At 34.4% G+C, this 19,470-nt stretch overlaps 1 protein-coding gene across 5 annotated transcripts in view; it reads left to right on the top strand.

The window, feature by feature from the left end:
- Positions 1–19,470, top strand: part of LOC126888763 (activated Cdc42 kinase-like) — a 1,045,651-nt gene that overhangs the window by 742,939 nt on the left and 283,242 nt on the right. For 4 of the 5 annotated variants that reach the window (XM_050657144.1, XM_050657142.1, XM_050657146.1 and 1 more), the window contains exon 10: positions 16,429–16,503. The exons of the other annotated variant lie outside the window; for it this stretch is intronic. In XM_050657144.1, the coding sequence (XP_050513101.1) occupies positions 16,429–16,503 (75 nt within the window). The remainder of the gene's footprint in view (positions 1–16,428; positions 16,504–19,470) is intronic. 5 annotated transcript variants of the gene reach the window in all.

Genomic DNA, 19,470 nt, shown 5'->3' with positions numbered 1-19,470 from the left:
TCAGAACTTTTTCATCGGTCTGAAATTTTAGTGTGTACCTTCTCGAAAGCTTCTTCTTTTAGTTTTTTGCAGACCGGAAATTAACTAAACTTATATGCTAACTGAGGTATTCAAAATCTTCCGTAGAACATATTTTCCGTTAGAGCAATGGCAGCAATATTACTGTCAACCATATTTCAGTGAATTGCCTTCCATACCTTATTTTAGGCCTTGTTCTGAAGCTAATAGAGAGTTATCAGGTAACTCTAGGAGAATACGGTAACGTTATAATAACGTATAAAGTAAAATAACGTTACTGTATTCTCCTAGAGTTACTTGATAACTCTCTATTATTAGTATTATACTCGGTAAAAATAGTAAATCTTTAAATTGATGCACGCATTCTGCTTGTATTAAAGAATTGAATTTTATTACTAAGTGTCGCGATGTCTGGAAAGACCTTGTCGGCCAATTGAAATTAGGTGAGTGGTTCACCCCATAAGCTGCGTTGACATGGGCCAAGGGACTTCATTAAGTCACTTGAATTGAAGTGAATTGAACGCTTTTTGAACGTCTAAACCCCCAATTTATCTGACTTGATTCATTTCACTTGAAAGGATCGTCAGTTGAAGACGCTTTAACTTTTTCATTCAAGTCGACAAATTCAAGATGGCCGGCCCTGGGTGGATGGAGAAAAAGTCGTTGCAATTTGTCTTAGTATATGAAAAATATCTATGTTTGTGGAACACAAAAAGTTTAGACTATAGAAATAGAGATTTGCCGGCAAGTGCTCTTATAAAAATTATTGAAGGGATGCGCGAAAATGGAGTTTCCATGACTCTGGTGGATGTTAAAAACTGTATAAAAAGTATTCGAACAACCTATGCTGCTGAAGCTAGAAAAATAAAAAAAAGTACAAAAAGCGCTTCAGGAAGACAAGATATATGTACCCTCAGACCCTCATGTGCATGGTCATTGAAAAGGTCACCAGTTGCTAAGTAACGAAGTGTTATTTCTGATTATAATTTAGGAGAAATCGCTTGTCGCATAAAATTGTTGGTTTTTAAGAGTTTTGGTGGTACTCTTTCCAATAAAAAGCTAAATTGCTCCTCGTTCTTAAATTTTTTTTATAATTTTCTGGTTTTTCGTCTCTTAGTTCTTGTAATAAATGCCCCTAGTTCACTTCTACTATCCAAGTAATGAAGCTTAAATAGGACAAAACCTCGCAATTTTTATAGAATGGATCGATTTGCTTGAAAATTTGAGAATAAGTAGTAGGTAGATAGTCCAAGTATCAAAATCTATATGATGCCGAAAGGCGCTTTTACCATGGGGGTGGTTGCCACCCCATCTCGGGGGTGGAAATTTTTATTATATTTTGACCGCAAGAGTTGGTAAAAACATTCATTACAAGCAAAAACGTTCTATACATCTTTTTGATAAAATTAATAGTTTTCGATTTATTCGCTATCGAAAGTGTTAGTTTTATATCGAAAAAATCAATGTTTTTAATCAGTTTTCTGCTAATAACTTAAAAAGTTTTCGTTTTATCAAAACAACTTTACTTAACAAAAATGTACCTTTTGAAAAAATAAACCAAACCGTTTTTTTATTTTCTTTGACTAATAGTAATCGAGCTATACTTTATTATAGTTGGCTCTTCTTCGTCAAGTGCTAAATATTGTAGTTTCAAATTCAAAGGACGGAAAAACTATGCATTTTTCGAGGATAACTTGTTGAAACTAATTTAAAAAAATTTAAAAATACGTATCACCAGAAATAAAAAAAAATCTCTAGCTAAAAAATTAGTGACTTATAATGAAAAGGATGTCAGTCCCTATTTTTTTTTCACCAAAAAAGTGATCGTAAACAACCCCCTAATCACCACCCTAATTAAAATTTGTCATTGACCTGATTTGGTTTTCTTTATTTATGTATTGTTAATGGGTTCTAGAAGTTTGATCGGCTTAGAATTAATAGTTTAAAAAAAATGGAGTTCAAAGCAAATAACGAGTTTTTGTAGTTTGGTAAAAAATGCCTTTTCTTGAGAATAGAAAGAATAGCATCAGAGATACGAAAAAATATTGAATATGAAATTGTAGTGGTGTGAGTTTTTATTGAATCTCATCCCAACAGTGGCGAAAAGGGTTTAATTATTACCTTTTGCCTAATTGGACATAGGTGAATATTTTAGGACCACACACATATGCCCCAAAGAAATAGAGTCCTTCTATATTAACAAACTAGTGAACTTTTAGGGCGAATGGTTCTGAGAATTTATTTGGTCTGGTTTTATAGTTACTAATAAACACGATATGAAGGATTGTGCAAACGAAATAAAAGTGTTAAGGGGTCGTCTAGTGTCTCGGGTGAAAAAAATCGACTTTTTTGCATAAATCTTATCTAAAATATGTGTAGAAGACGTGGGTAAAAGGATTTTTCGAAATTGAAAGTGGTTTAAAAGTTACAACCGTATATCGGAGCAGGTATACGGAGAGCGAGCTTTCAAGTATTACGTTACGCGATTTTTGACCCCCCCCCCTACGTAACGCACTGTAATGGGCGTTAACTATTGCGTAACGCAATTTTTGAAGATTTTTGATTTGTGGATTGATGGATATGGGACAGGGTGTGGCTCGAAATACTTATTATGGAAAATATAATGTCAAATATTTGACGTATATAGGTGATGGTGACAGTAAGACGTTTAAAAGTATTTTAACTGCACAACCATATGGAGATAATTATGCAGTACTTAAAAAATAATGTGTTGGCATGTTGAAAAGAGAATGGGGATTCGGCTTAGAAATGCAAAGAAAGCTAACAAGGGTATAGGCGGAAAAGGCGAGGGAAAACTCACAGATAAATTAATTGGCGAATTAACAAAATTTTGTGGATTGGCTATCCGAAGACATCCGAATTCCATTAATGATATGAAGAAAGAAATTTGGGCCACTTTTTATCACAAGATTTCCACAGATGATGAGCCACAGCATCAGAACTGTCCTGCAGGTGAAAGTAGTTGGTGTAAGTGGCGTAGAGCTGAATTTCTGGGAGTCAGTGCTCAATTCGTACATGATAAATATCCTCTTTCGGAAAAAGTTCAGGAAGTTATAAAGTCGATCTATGAAGATTTATCAAGAGACGATTTATTGATCAGGTGCTTGGGAGCGGAGACTCAAAACAATAATGAGTCACTTAACTCGCTAATCTGGACTTTCGCTCCGAAGCACCTTCATTCTGGAGCACAAATCGTTGAAATTGCCACATTTATTGCTGTTATAATCTTTAACGAATGCTTCGAATCTATTCTGAAGACGATGGAAGTCGTGGGACTGAGCATTGGCCTAAATGCTCAAGCGTACGTCCATCAGCGTGACAGTTCTCGCATCGACCGTTCAGAGAGACGCTCGAGCGGTTTCGCAAAAGAAGCCCGGATTTTAAAGAGAGAACATAAAACGGGTTTGCAGGACTTTATTGAAGAAGAAGAAGGTGTACTGTATGGTCCAGGTATAGCAGATTGATGGTGAGATCATTTTTTTATTATTAACTTTAAAACGCGTTTTTCTCGAAACACGTTTTTTTTTCAATTTGCTGCCATAAAATCTCAAAAACTATTGAACCGATTTTGCTCAAATGTTCACAGTATCTTTATAACATATATAGCTATACAGTGAACTAAAATAATTGCGATTGCTTTGTTATTTTTTTTTAATAGCTAAGTAGACTCCCAAAATAGTGGGAAAAATTGAATTTTTTTTGCAAAGTGTGCAAAAAAATATTTTTTGAAATACCGACTTTATTTTAGTTTCATGTAGAGCCTGAAGTCTCACAATTCAAATTGTGTTTGATTTTTTGATTTCAGATAAGCAGAACAGCCGAAATCATGGCAGCAGTTGAGAAACTTTTTTTTATATGTGTCCCTGTTGGCTGAGTTAATTAAAAAAAAACACTATATCGACTTTAAAAAATTCATAAAGTTTGTTAAAGTGTTAATAAATATGATATAAAAATTATAGATTATTTTGTTTAAATCCTTTTCTAAAAAAAATTCCCAACAAAGCGTTAAAAATACCGCCTAGACACTAGACGAACCCCTTAAGCGAACAAAACATTTATTAACAACAACGAGTTTAACAAATGTACGGAATTAACGATTAATTGTCTTAGTAGCGAAAGAGAGAGTCTATTATACACATTAGGTACCGTCTTAAAATTTAGCGTGCGAGGTAATTATTGCGAGCGGGAGAACAACAGAGAAACACATGAACTAGTCGCCTTGGACCCTCAGAAGGGACTGCCGTTCTAAAAACTGCAAATATCTTAATTTACACTTTTCTGCGTGAAAAAGGGCGTCTCACATGTTTTTCTTAGTTCGCTAAGGGTAAGAAATGACACTTAACAAGAGCGTATCCACATCAACACATGTTTATACCCTTGCGACCACCGAAGACGCTAAACAGCAAACATGTGTCCGTTTTATCTTTTGTGCCTAACACAACGCTTAAAAACAAAATTCTTAAATTTTACTAGCAGATGGTACATATTGTCCCAACAAATTTAAAAGCGATATTTGTACATAAATGCGAACCAATTTAACTGTTGTTTTCACAACATACTCCCCCGCGTTGAAGCGCTGGCTTTAACATAAACCTAACCTAACAAAAATCAACTTATAACATTACTAAGCGAAAACACTAAACTTAACTTAATTTAAAAAGTCATTTGGTAGAGAACACAATTTAGTTATAGAGCGCTTGAAGACTCCATCTTTAGTTTTAACCGATGCAACTCTTACTCGGCCATCCTTTCCGGGAAAGACATCAATCACTCTTGCTAGAGCCCAGTAAAGAGGAGGAGTGTTGTCTTCAATCAACAAGACGAGATCGTTTGGCTCTAGGTTCTTACGAGGAAGAAACCATTTAGGGCGATTTTGGAGTCTGTTCAAGTAGTCGATTGACCATTTTTTCCAAAACATTTGCTGGAGTTTAGAGAGATGTTGCCATAAACTTAATCTATTTTCGGGAATGTGGATCACATCCCTTTCAGGAAATGACGTGCGAGATTGTCCAATCAAGAAATGTCCAGGGGTAAGATAGGTTAGATCAGAGGGATCATTTGAGAGGGAGCAAAGCGGTCGAGAATTGAGCACAGCTTCAATTTGAGTGAGAACAGTGGTAAATTCTTCAAAAGTGAGCTTAATGTCACCCATGAGTCTACGGATATGATGCTTTGCGCTCTTTATAGCGCTTTCCCAGATGCCACCATGATGAGGGGCTCGAGAAAGTATGGTTTTCCACCGAATATGCGATGATGAAAAAAATTCATTAATAGAGCGAGAGTTTTCTTTATCTTTTAAAAACTTGTAAAGTTCAAACAACTGATTACGAGCACCCAAAAAGTTCGTAGCGTTGTCACTGAATATAGTCTGAGGGAGGCCTCTAAGACTGATAAAACGTTTTAGAGCGAGAAGAAACGTCTCTGTAGAAAGGCCGGACACGACTTCAATGCGAACAGCTCGAGTCGACAGACAAACGAAAAGAGCAATGTAAGATTTTATCAAAGGAGCTTTGCGGACTTTGGAAGCCTTAATCTGAAAGGGACCGCCAAAATCTAATCCAACATGAGCGAATACTCGAGAGGATTGCAAACGTTCCTTTGGTAAATCTGCCATAATCTGAATAGTGGGTTTGGCACTAAACCTAAACAAACCATACATTGGTGTATGACCTTTTTGAGTTCACGTAGTCCATTTAAAGGCCAATATTTAAGTCGAATTTGAGATAAAGTATTTTGAAAACCAGAGTGACAAAGTCTGATATATTCTCTGTGAAGAATGAGGCGCACTACAGGATTTTTTTGGGGAAGGAGAAGAGGATCTTTTTGGTCAAATGTAACGTCTGAGTTACCAAGGCTACCTCCTACCCGCAGCATTTAATTTTCATCCAAAAAGGGGTTTAAGCGTAAAAGAGACTTATTGGGTAGTTTTACCTTTCTTACTCTCAGAAATCTCAAGCGAGAAAGAAGAGTACTGAAGCATCTTAACAAGCTTCAGTTCAGCGTTTTGAAGTTCGCTTACTTCAAGAGAATTTGATAACTTGCGAGAAGGCGATTTGGCATTATTGGCAAACCTGAATATAAATGCTAAATAATTGATGGATTCGACCGTTACTTGATGGAAGTTCATTTTATCTAACAATAAAACACTGAAAACGTTTGTTTTCTATACTTCCACAAAATTTATTATAACTAAGTGACTACAGCTGTTTCGGCAGAGTGCCTTTCTCAAGTGATATAGTTTACAATGTGTTTGCCTTTTTAAGTCTTCAACTGAAGAGGTTGAGGAGTGGGGAGGAGATAGAACTAAACATCATTAAACAAATAGCAGTAAACAACGGCTATAACGAACAAACAGTTAACAAAATTTTAAACCAAAAACTCCATAAAAAAGCCCTGAAATTAGTGTATCCACCACCACAGAAAGAACCCAGTACCTTCTGCTCTCTCACATATACTGGCAAGATAACAACAAAAATAGCCAGATACATAAAAAAGAAAGGAATAACACCAGCTTTCAGAACTAACAACAACTTAAGCAAATATATTAAGAACAATAAAAGCCGAAAGAGAAAGCAACTACAGAGTGGTGTGTACAAACTAACTTGTGGTGACTGTCCGAAAACGTACATCGGTCAAACTGGCAGAACTTTTGACAAACGGATAGCAGAACACAAAAGGGCATTCAACAATAGAAAAACAGACACTTCTACATACGCACTTCACCTTCTAGATCATAATCATTCTTTCAATGAAGAGTTTCAAATTCTGCATATTCAAAATAAAGGCCTTAAGCTATCTTTTTTAGAATCTATGGAAATTAATAAACTGAAAAATACAGATATAATTCTGAATGACCAACTCGAGACAAACAGCTCCCCACTCCTCAACCTCTTCAGTTGAAGACTTAAAAAGGCAAACACATTGTAAACTATATCACTTGAGAAAGGCACTCTGCCGAAACAGCTGTAGTCACTTAGTTATAATAAATTTTGTGGAAGTATAGAAAACAAACGTTTTCAATGTTTTATTGTTACATAAATGCTGAAGTTCTTACAAACCTTGAAAAATTAGAGAACCTATCAGAAAGAGAGGTGAAAAAATCTATTTGATCATTTCGAACGTGAAGAGTTACTTTCCTTTCTTCAGGTAACTTGGAGGTATAAACCTTTGGATTGTATTTCAATAAATCCAATCGAGATTGATTCAAAAATTGAAGACCATGAAACCACAAAGAAGATTTAAGTATTTCAGCAGGTAGCATTCCTCGGGAGAGTATTTCTGAATCCGAGCACACATTTATAGAGTCTAAGCGAGAGAGTTTTTGTTCAATAATATCAGCAATCCTTGCTGTGAGCTTACTACACAATAGCGCACCCATGAGTTCCAATCTTGGGAGAGTGAAGCGTTTTAGCGGAGCGACACGACTCTTAGATGCTAAAAGTGAACAAGATACTTGTTCTGATTTATAAATCACATGTAGGTAGATGCAAGCTCCATAAGCCTTTAAACTTGCATCCGAGAATGAGTGAATCTCAACACTAATGATTTCTTGACTTAAAAAGAGACACCGAGGTATATTTAAATCCTTAAAATGCGAAAGACTGCGAACAAAATTTAGCCACTCATGCAACGTATATGCTGCGTCTATGATATCGTTCCAATTAATTTTGGAAATCCAAATTTTTTGCATGATTAATTTAGCGACAACTGTAACTGGGTTAATTATTAGGCCTTGAGTATCAAATATTTGGGCAATCATTGACAGTACTTCTCTCTTGGTGTATGAGTCCTTTAGGGTAAAATTTGGGAGAGAGATTGAGAAGGTGTCAAGAATAGGATTCCAACATAAACCTAAAACCTTATTGGAGCCATTATCTGGAGCTATTACATAAGAAGTGTTCGAAGAGAGAGAAGAGATATTTTTTAAAAACAAGTCTGAGTTCGAACACCATTTATGCAGAGAAATACAAGCGGTTCCAAGCAAACTAGTTATTTCCTTATGAGCTTTAAGGAGAGTCTGTACATCATTAGCGCCATAGAGAATGTCATCAATGTAACAACTATTTTGAAGAGCGGCACTGGCCAGAGGATACTCAGTCTGATGAGTTTGTGCCAGTTCCATTAAACAGCGAGTACTCTGAAAGCTAGCGCTTTTAGTTCCATACGTGACGGTTTGCAATTCAAGACACTCAATGTTTTTTTCGGGGGAGTCACGCCAGAGAATGTTTAAAAGAGAGGTTTGAGCAGGATTTATTTTAACCTGTCTATAAATTTTTTGTATATCCGTTGTAAAAACGAAGGAATACAATCTAAATCGTAGCAAAATGTCAAAAAGTTCCGGTTGAAGGGTAGGACCTTTGAGTAGAATGTCATTGAGCGAATAACCACTAGAGCTTTTCATCGAACCATCAAAAACAACCCTAAGCTTTGTTGTTAAGGATTCTTCCTTAAACACACAATGATGCGGTAGAAAATATTTATTTTCTAACTTTCCGTTGGTTAGAGAGGGAGGCACTATTTTCGCATATTCGAGAAGAAGATATTCATTAATGAAAGACTTACACTGAGCATATGTACTTTCGTTTTTTAAGAGCCTATTTTCTAAATTCATAAATCTTTTAAGAGCCATTTTAAAAGTTTCACCTAACATTTCATTAGCGTTTTCAGAGATACGTGGAAGACTTACTTGAAAGCGCCCTGAAGGTAACACAAAAGTGGTTTTACTAAATATTTGTTCCGCCAATTCTTCATCGGGAGTTAATTTACTAGCGAGGGGAACTTCTTCAATTTCGAAAAATGGTTGAATCAACTTGTCCAACTTATTCTCTTCGGGTTCGGACTGAACAAAGAGTGAAACATTTGACTGAGAGATAGTCAAATATGAATTACGGTGAAAAAAATGAGGATTAAGTGTAAAAAAAATAACATAGCCTAAGTGAGTATTCTGAAGAATGGGAAGATTTTTTCCTAAGCGTATAAATCCATCCGTCAATAATTCACTATAGATATCACCAGCTAGAAGCAAATCAATTTTACCCGGAACAAAATACGAGGGATCTGCGAGAGTGAGATCGTGTGGGACGTTTATTTTACTTCTATCTATAGTAGCTCTAGGAAGCCCACAAGTTATACTATCGAGTACAGCGAAGGAAGTTTGAAAACTTCTGTCCTTTACATTATAGGGGAAAAATTCTAAATTCAACATTTCGTTTGAGAGTGAGGTGTTTTCGGATATGGTTGATATCTGTAACTGTTCAAAATAAGGGATGAGCTTTAACTTCTCAACCAAATCACGAGAAATAAACGAATGTTGGCTCCCATTATCTAGGAGCGCTCTGGAATGCATAAAATAAGGGATGAGCTTTAACTTCTCAACCAAATCACGAGAAATAAACGAATGTTGGCTCCCATTATCTAGGAGCGCTCTGGAATGCATGGGTCTGCCGTCTTTCGAATAAACTGTTACTAAAGCGGTAGCCAACAATACATCAGTTTTAACTGATAAAGCGGAGAGAGACGTGGCTGCCTGAGAATCCGGAGAATTTTGCACATCTAAAGGAGGTCTGAATGAACTAGTAGAAGCTTCATTTTGGCTGTGATTATTAAAAGAATGCTGGGTAGATGTGGGAGCGACAGTACGAGAAGCACCTTAAGAATTTTGGGGAGTTTGAGCATTGCGTTCACGAGAGAGACATTGCCTATTGATGTTCCTAGAGGTAGAGGAAGAGACTTTTCAGAGGTACCATAGAGGGATGAGTGATGACGACCCCCACACGAAGTACATGATCGAGTAGAGCTGCAATCTTGAGAGAAATGTTTACTACCCAAACAATTAAAACACAGTTTCTTACCTTTTACAAAATTAAATTTTTCCTGTAAAGAGAGGCATTTAAAATCATTAAACTGGTAAACCTTATGAGCATTACTTCTACAAAAAATACAGTTATTATTATCAGAGAAAGAGTGTGATGGTTGGTCAACTGATGAGAAGAAAGATGTTTTTGATTGAGTCCTGTTATTAACCTTTTTATCATGGTCTGAAACATTTAATTTTTCCTGAATATCACACTTTTTCTCGAGAAAATTAAAAAACTGTGAAAGGATAGGTAAGGTCTTTGTCCCAATATCATATTCAAAGACCCTATGTGTAGCACAATCTAATTTTTGTAAAAATATTTCGATTAATAGTAAAACCCAATGCTCAATTGGTACAGAATATTTTTCAAAGCGAGTAGCGTCTGCTGAGCTAGAGTTAAAAATTCGCGTAATGCCTTCGAATTACTTTTAACTAGAGATGGAGCCTTTAACAATTTTTGAATGTGTAAGCTAATTACTCGCGATTTGTTTTCGTAGCGATCTTTGAGAGTTTTTACAGCTGTATCGAAATTTTCTTCGACAACTTCGATGTTGTCGATCAACTGGAGGGGTTCATTTCGCAGGAACGATTTGAGGTAAATAAATCGTTGCACATTATTGAGTTCTTCATTGTTCACTATTAGCGTCTCAAAGAGCTGGTAGAACGAGTTCCACTCAGAGAAGGTCCCGGAGTACGTTTGCATGGTGATCTCGGGAAGCCTAACCTTAGCAGTGGCTACAGTTGACTGAGTGCTATTTGATATGAGAGAGCCCAACAATAACTCGTCCATCTTACGCTGTAGGCCCGCGAGAATAGAGAAATATTTTTGCTCCGTTGTCACCCTGTCTTTTGCTTCAGTACTGGCTTCATCAATCTCGTCTATTTGATCCATTACTTCTTCATATTTTAAAAAACAGGTTTTTAATTCTGTTTTCCGAAATTGATATTGTAGCGCATCCTTTTCCGTACTAGCCTTTTGTAAGAGCCAGTTTTCGATCCTTGTAATTTTAGCCTTCAAAGGCGTCCTCTTCTTCTTGAGGTCTTCCATTTTTATCCCGAATTCGATTGAGCACACAAGGCGAGAGAGTCTACCGATACGCGTCAAAGCCTAAATTACACTGGAGAGTTTTGTTTGGCAATTATCAACCACGGCAAGAGAATAAGAGTCTAAGTTACACAGAGAGATACAGCATCCACGTTAAATGTCTACAAAAGTGTTTTTTGACCGTAAAATGTCTTTGAGCAGAGCGGTTTACCTTGGATCAGCGATAAAAGTTTTAAAAATGGAAAAATCTCACCAATTAGTCCAATAGATACAGCGACAGGCAGCAGGTACTAACCACACACAATAACTTCACTTCCTTTTATTTAGAGTTTATCGCGAACCAAAGTCTTGTAATATAAGTACACACAAAAATGTCCGAATAAGCACAACCAACGCGAAAACCAAAACCAAAAATCCGGCTCGAAGGACCAACAGATGGTGTGAGTTTTTATTGAATCTCACCCCGACAGTGGCGAAAAGGGTTTAATTATTACCTTTTGCCTAATTGGACATAGGTGAATATTTTAGGACTACACGCATTTTTTCCAAAGCAATAGAGTCCTTCGATATTAACAAACTAGTGAACTTTTAGGGCGAATGGTTCTGAGAATTTATTTGGTCTGGTTTTATAGTTACTAATAAACACGATATGAATGATTGTGCAAACGAAATAAAAGTTTTAAGCGAACAAAACATTTATTAACAACAACGAGTTTAACAAATGCACGGAATTAACGATTAATTGTCTTAGTAGCGAAAGAGAGAGTCTATTATACACATTAGGTACCGTCTTAAAATTTAGCGTGCGAGGTAATTATTGCGAGCGGTAGAACTACAGAGAAACACCGTTTCAAAACACCAACAAATTTAAAAGCGATATTTGTACATAAATGCGAACCAATTTAACTGTTGTTTCCACAAAATGTAGCTTGTTTAATTCCCAAGAACTTGGGTTTGCAAAAATTTTTTTTACGGCAAAAATTGAGTGAGCTATTGACAAATAAAACTTGGTAATATCATGCAAAAACCATCTTTACAAACCCTTTCAATGCCACCTCTTTTTGTGACAGAATTTTAAAAGGATTTAATATTAATAGGCTTACAGATCTTGTAAAAACCTACAAAATTCTTTTTTAACGAACTTTCTAAGATAAAAAATAAAAAAGTTACGGTTAAAAAATCAATATACACTTGCGATCATTAAAAGCGGGTCACTCGATGAATTATTTAAGTTAGATGTCTCGAATTTTCTAAACCTGTTGTCCGATTTGAGTGGTTGTTTTAGTATGTTATAGCCTTATTCTTTAACAATATCGCCATAATAATATTGTTGCTAGACAGGTAAATTGTCATTGTATACCGGGTGTAACAACTATACTGTGTTTATTCCTCAAAGTTCGAGACACCCCGTGGAATGTTTTAGCATAGATAAAATATTGAAATTAAAACTCGATTGTAGCCTTAGGCTTTCTTAACATTTTCTTTTTTGATTTATTTGTTTATGTTGGATAATAAAAAAGTTAGGCACCTTAACAACGATGTTCTTCATCAATACAGGGTGTTTCTAAATAAGTGCGACAAACTTTAACGCGAAATTCTGCATGAAAAAATAATGACCGTTTGCTTTATAAACGTATGACCGCAAATTCTTCGGTTTCGAGATACAGGATGTTGAATTTTTTCTTACAAACTGACGATTTATTTATTGCTCTAAAACCGGTTGAGATATGCAAATGAAATTTGGTAGATGTTAAGAGGTAGTTATGGCGCATTTTTTGACATACAATTAAGAATTTTATTTTCACCATTGGCGTGCATACGGGATGTATCTAAAATGTTTATACCCGTATGCACGCCAATGGTGAATATATAATTATTAGTTGTATGTCAAAAAATCCACAATAACTGCCTACCAAAAAACCTACCAAATTTTATTTGCATATCTCTATTGGTTTTAGAGCAATACATAACTCGTCAGTTTGTAAGAAAAATTTCAACATCCCGTATCTCGGAAACGAAGCATTTGCGGACATATGTTTATAAAGCAAACTGTCATTATTTTTTCATACAGTATTACCCCTTAAAGTTTGTCGCACTTATTTAGAAACACCCTGTATTCATGAAGAACATGGCTAGTTATTAACGTGCTTAACTTTTTTATTATCCAACATAAACAAATAAATCAAAAAAGAAAATGTTACGAGAGCATAAGGCTACAATTGAGTTTTAATTTCAATATTTTATCTATGCTAAAACATTCCACAGGGTGTTCCGAACTTTTAGGAATAAACACAGTATGATTGTTACACCCGGTATACAATGACAATTTACCGGTCTAGCAACAATATTATTATAGCGATATTGCTAAAGAATAAGGCTACAATATACTAAAAAAATCACTCAAATCGGACAATAGGTTTAGAAAATTCGAGACATCTAACTTGAATAATTCATCGAGTGACCCGCTTTTAATGATCGAAAGTGTATTTTTTTGAAGAAAAAAACGAGAAATCCAATTGGAAGCATAATAGTGTAAGTTAGCAGTGTTTTTAGTCATTGACCGCCTTATATATTCTTCTTTATTTATGTATTACTAATAGATTTTAGAAGTTTGACTGGCTTAGAATGATTAGTTTTTAAAATACTGAAATTCAAAGCGAATAACAAATGTTTGCAATTTGGTAAAAATTGCCATTTTCTTCAGAATAGAAAGATTAGCATCAGAGATACGAAAAAATGTTTAAATATGAAATTGTAGGTAAAGAACTTGGTTTGATAAAATTTGTTCTACGGCAAAAATTGAGTGAATCGTAAATGAGTATACCATCGAAAAACATTGATTATTTAGATATAAAACTAACACTTTCGATAGCGAATAAATCAAAAACTATTAATTTTATCAAAAAAATGTATAGAACATTTTTTTGCTTAGAATGAATGTTTTATTAACTTTTGCGGTCAAAATATAATAAAAAATTTCCACCCCCGAGATGGGGTGACAACCACCCCCTGGTAAAAGCGCCTGTCGGCATCATATAGATTTTGATCCATGGACTATCCACTACTTATTCTCAAATTTTCAAGCAAATTGTTCCATTCTGTAAAAATTGCGAGATGAAAAGCTTTGGTTCCTGGACTATACGTTTAATCCATTCTCTACACCAGAATCTTCTTTTGCGTCGCACAAGTTTACAATATTTTTTTTAATTCAGTAGCAATACATCTTAGGACTGCATTTAAAATACCGCGATGAATTTCTGTTGGCGCAATATTTTTTCTGAAATGCCTTCATGTCAAATGAAACATGTAAACTTTTTTAAGCGTTTATTTCACTTGAATTCAAGTGAGTTGATCAAGTCAACGCAGCTTAAGCAGAGCGTAAACCGAGTTTTAAGTGAAATGAATCAAGTCAGATGGATTGGGGGTTTAGACGTTCAAAAAGCGTTCAATTCACTTGAATTCAAGTGAATTGGACGCTTTTTTCACTTGAATTCAAGTGAATTGAACGCTTTTTTCACTTGAATTAAAGTGAATTAAACGCTTTTTGAACGTCTAAACCCCCAATTTATCTGACGGAGGAAAAATCGTTGCAATTTGTTTAGTATATGAAAAATATCCATGTTTGTGAAGCACAAAATGTTTAGATTATAGAAATGGAGATTTGCAGGTAAATCGTCATATGAAAAGTATTGACGAAATGCGAGAAAACGGAATTTCCATGACCATGGTGAATCAAATAACGAAATTTGAGACTAGTTCCGATATAACCAGAGAAAGCACATGCTCACAAATATTTTGATTAAAAAGTTTACCACCGAATACCTATGCAGCTGAATTTTGTTCTCAAATTCGTTTAGATTGACAGATATCGTTTAGATATCATTTAGATTCGTTTAGATGGTGGATGTTACAAATCGTATAAAAAGTATTCGAACAACCTATGCTGCCGAAGCTAGAAAATAAAAAAGAGCACAAAAAGTGGTTCACGAATACAAGTTATAAATATGTAAATAGGTATAGTAGCAATACATAAGACTGCATTTAAAATACCGCGATGAATCTCTGTTGGCGCCATTTTTTTACTGAAATGCGTTCATGTCAAATGAAACATGTAAACAAGATATAGAAGAATAGGATTGTGTAATGGTCGGCAGTTGCCCCTGAGAGAAAAAAGTTTGTGTCTTTGTTGTATTTGTTCCATGCCAGCTCAAAATTGCCAGTAAACTAAAAAAGAAGTAGAAGAATAAGATTGTGTAATGGTCGGCAATTGCCCATGAGAGCAAAAAGTTTGTGTCTTTGTTGTATTTGTCCCATGCCAACTCAAAATTGCCAGTAAACTAAGAAAGAAGTAGAAGAATAAGATTGTGTAATAGTCGGCAGTTGCCCCTGAGAGAAAAAAGTTTAATTTAATTGAAGAAAAAGTTTAATCGTTGCATTTGTCCCATGCCAACTCAAATTTCTACTAAACCAAAGAAGAAAAAGAAGATTGTGTATTGATAGGCAGTTGCCCCTAGCGTGAAATTTTTTTATATTGTTATGTTTGCCCCACACCAACCAAAATTACCAGTTAACTAAAGAAGAAGAAGATGATGAAGCAAATTGTACAATGTACTCCAAATTGTAAGTGAATAAGGGATTTTTCCCTTATTCCGCGACGATGAGCTGGCCAAATACCCAAGTAGGTGGAGGCCAATAAACTAAAGAAGAAGAAGAAGAAACATGTAAACTTTTTTAAGCGTCCAATTCACTTGATATCGTCCAATTCACTTGAATGCAAGTGAGTTAATCGTCACTTGACACATGTCAACGCAGCTTTAGTCATCAAATCTTTGGCATAAGCTATTCCATGACTAGTCTCATTGCAGCGACTGGTCAACTAATCATAGGGTGTTTATTTCAACTTCACACTGTATAAAAATAGTAATAATATAAAGTTTGCAGATACAAATCAAATATTTTGAATAATCGGAATTCTCAACAATTGGTTCTCAACACATACATATAGTCGTCATCATCATGGTGAAGGATATCGGCCTTCTCTGGCTTTTTGCGCCATTCTGTACAACGTCCTGTTGTACTCCGTCTGCCCACCTCAGCTTTTCCACCGTTTGTGCAGTTAGAATATTTTTTATCGTGTTCGATTCCGGAGGGCTACATGTCCTGTCCGCTACAGGCGGTTTCGTTTGATTATAATGGTACTATCTAATAGCTTAAAAAATTCAGATTATCTTCAAATGCTACATTAAAGCATGTTTAGTTTTTCTAAAATTTCGTACTCGAGTAGTTAGCAATTTGTATTTAATTGTAGAATTTATATATAAAAATGAAAATCAAGAATAATAATTACAGTTCCCTTCTGTATTACTTACAAAAGTAAGTAATTATCATCTCCATTTACCACATCCTGTTATTTTTACTTTTACCTAGATTTTTTTTATTTTTTATTCATTCCATTTAGTTTTTCTTTATTGGTTATTTTTCCCTTTAGTCCAAAGTTACGCAAGAGGCCCATTTAGCATATCAAGCATTAGTGGAAAGCCCTACCAGTGATGTACCACCACAGGTATGTACTTTTAAGTGTAGGTATATTATTTAATTTTATACATGTTTTCTACAGAATGGAAACAAATACTATATTTAAGAATTCTGTGAATTCAAACTGAAAAGATATGTTTTTTATATTATAGTTCTTCTATTCTATCTTTGCACAAGTATGACATTATTCACGAATTATTTTATATTACGTCACTTTCCTACTCACAGAAACTGAACTGATTAATTTAAACCGCCTCTCCATACACAGCACCATGCATTGATCAAATATAGCCATAGAACGATGGTCGGTGATTTATCTACTGACATAGACAATAGGGCTTTTCTTTCACAGTCATTTGTTTCGAGTTTCTGTCAAATGTGGTATAATCCGTGTATAGGCCTTTTCATGACCATTTTTCAGTGCGTAACAGTTTTTCGATTTCTCTCTAACGCATTAAATTGTATGTGGCACAAAAAAACGCACGTCGCTGATTACAGACATTTATAACATTTATTCTAGTTATTCTAGTTGTCGATAGATGGCGCCATAATCAAAAAATAATTATTTAACTATTTTCAATGGGAAATAAGCCACAATTTTACTAAAAAAAATGAATTTATTAACGTTTCCAAGCCCAAATCGGGTTTCGTTGTCAAAATACAAAATACTTCTAAAATAAACAAAAATGTTGTTGCTAAGTAAAAAAAATTCTTCTAATAATTTATTTAATCTGACTCATTTATATTGGCAATTCAGACGTATATTATACATTTTAAAGTAGAAGACTTTAAAATGATATCGCCAATATTTATGAGTTGCGTTTCTGGGACGACTTTACTAAAAGATAGTTCATTCGATTACATGAAATCAATCCCAACTCAAGAATATCCGTCGCAAAAAAATCATAGCGTGTGATCTGTCTTTAAAAAGACAACCAAATGCAACGATGACAGTAAAATTCTCGCGTTAGAGATTTCACAGTAAATCACGAGGGAAAACCAGGAAAAAACCTCGTGATACTATCCCGACATCGTAAGTATTTGGTCTTACATTTAATTTACCTTCAAAAAACTAATATCAAATTCTGACTTTAATATGTTTAAATTATAAATAATATTAATAATACATAGGTATACAATAAGTAATACTAAAATATAAAATTTGTACTATCTCGATATGTTATTGACTTACTAATCGTGGTATTTTCTTTCTATTGACTTCCTCTTTCAGTATGGGTAACCACATCCTACTGCATTCTACCGAGGAATTTGCGACACAATTGGTTTCATTTAACATAATTAGAGCCGCTTCTTTGATATTTCTCTTTTTACTATCTGATTCTTTCAGGACTATACTTGAATCTCTCCACTGAACTCTATGTTTATTATCCCATGCGTGTTGACATATTTGAGATCTATCAAATTCTCTATTTTTAATATAAGACTGATGTTCACTTATTCTAACGTTTAATGGTCTTGATGTTTCACCTAAATAAAATTGTTCGCATTCACAAGGTATTTTATAAATGCTTCGAAACGTTAATAAATTCATTTTTTTAGTAAAATTGTGGCTTATTTCCCATAGAAAATAGTTAATTATAAAAATGCCACAAGGAAATAGCTTTAGAACAACATTAAGAATTATTTATTAAATAAAATAATAATATTATCAATATAATCTGTACAATTTATAAGACTATACAAATCAAAGAAAATACCATTTTATAAATGCAATAGACACAATTGATTTGTTTTTATTCCAAATTGAAAATAAAATGTGACAACTGTCAGATTTAAATAAATGGCATGTTAGAATATGAAATTTGACTTGACTTGACTTGACTTGACTTGAATAAATGTCATAAATGTGTATTATCACGGACTTACCTTTTTTTCTATAATTTGTGACGCACTGAAAAATGGTCATGAAAAGGAGAATATATGTATTAATATTATACACAGATTATACAACATATGACAGAAGCTCGAAACAAGCGACAATCAATGAAAAGCCCTATTGTAAATTTTGTTTGGTCAGTGTTTGCTTTATTGGGTTAAGGTTTTATTTATTTGCTAATAATAAATAATATATGTTCTAAATTGACGTTTAGGTATTTAAAAAGTGCTGAAACTACGTCAACGGGGTAATATTAAGAGCAAACAGTAGCGCGTCATCAATATTTTTGTTTTTCGCAAGTTCTGCGAACTTTCGACAGTGAAGCAACAGTGCGTCGGTAATTCGACACTGACAGTGATATTATACTATCAAAAACAATAATTTTTATACTCATAGGCGCGCTAAATGTTGCCGAGTCAGTCACTTTCGATTTCTTGTTATAAAAAATCGATTTTTAGCAAATATCTCGACAAATATTCAATTACTACCGCAATCTTGAACCGCGTTTGTTGCTACCTTTTGATCTCTACTGTATGCTCTTAAATATTTTTAACGGTTTTTCTTTTTTTATATATATATATATATATATATATATATATATTATTATATAATATGTTTGCTCCATGTTACTTAGCTTCTCTGAAAGAATCCGTGCGACTGTCTCTTTTGTTTCCTTACATTTTAGTCTTCTCATATCGCATTTTTTGTTATTGCGTATTCTTTTTTGTAACCTTCTAAAAGCTAAACCTAAATTTACCAACAACAGGATCATCACCTGACGATATATTTGCACCATATATTTGCTTATTTTCGATAAAAACACTTTATTTTTCTACAGATTTTCTAATTGTTATAACGGACGTACGTTTGGCTCACATATTTTGGTTTATTTCCTATAATACGAATAATGACGATGTGCAAAGATACAATGGAACAACTATAGCAAATTGTTGTATAGTATGCTCGTAAATAAGTAGAAGCATTTATTAGATCTTATCAAATGCTGTCTACGTAAGCACGATAGAAAGCTTATTTAGTGTGACGTGTGACCCCATTCTTTTTTTTATGTCTGCCATAGTTGCAGACGAACCACTAGGA

Source organism: Diabrotica virgifera, chromosome 7 (assembly GCF_917563875.1).
Source record: "Diabrotica virgifera virgifera chromosome 7, PGI_DIABVI_V3a".
NCBI lineage: Eukaryota > Metazoa > Arthropoda > Insecta > Coleoptera > Chrysomelidae > Diabrotica > Diabrotica virgifera.
The sequence above is the reverse complement of the archived record's forward strand: the minus strand, read 5'-3'. Positions and strand labels throughout refer to the sequence as shown.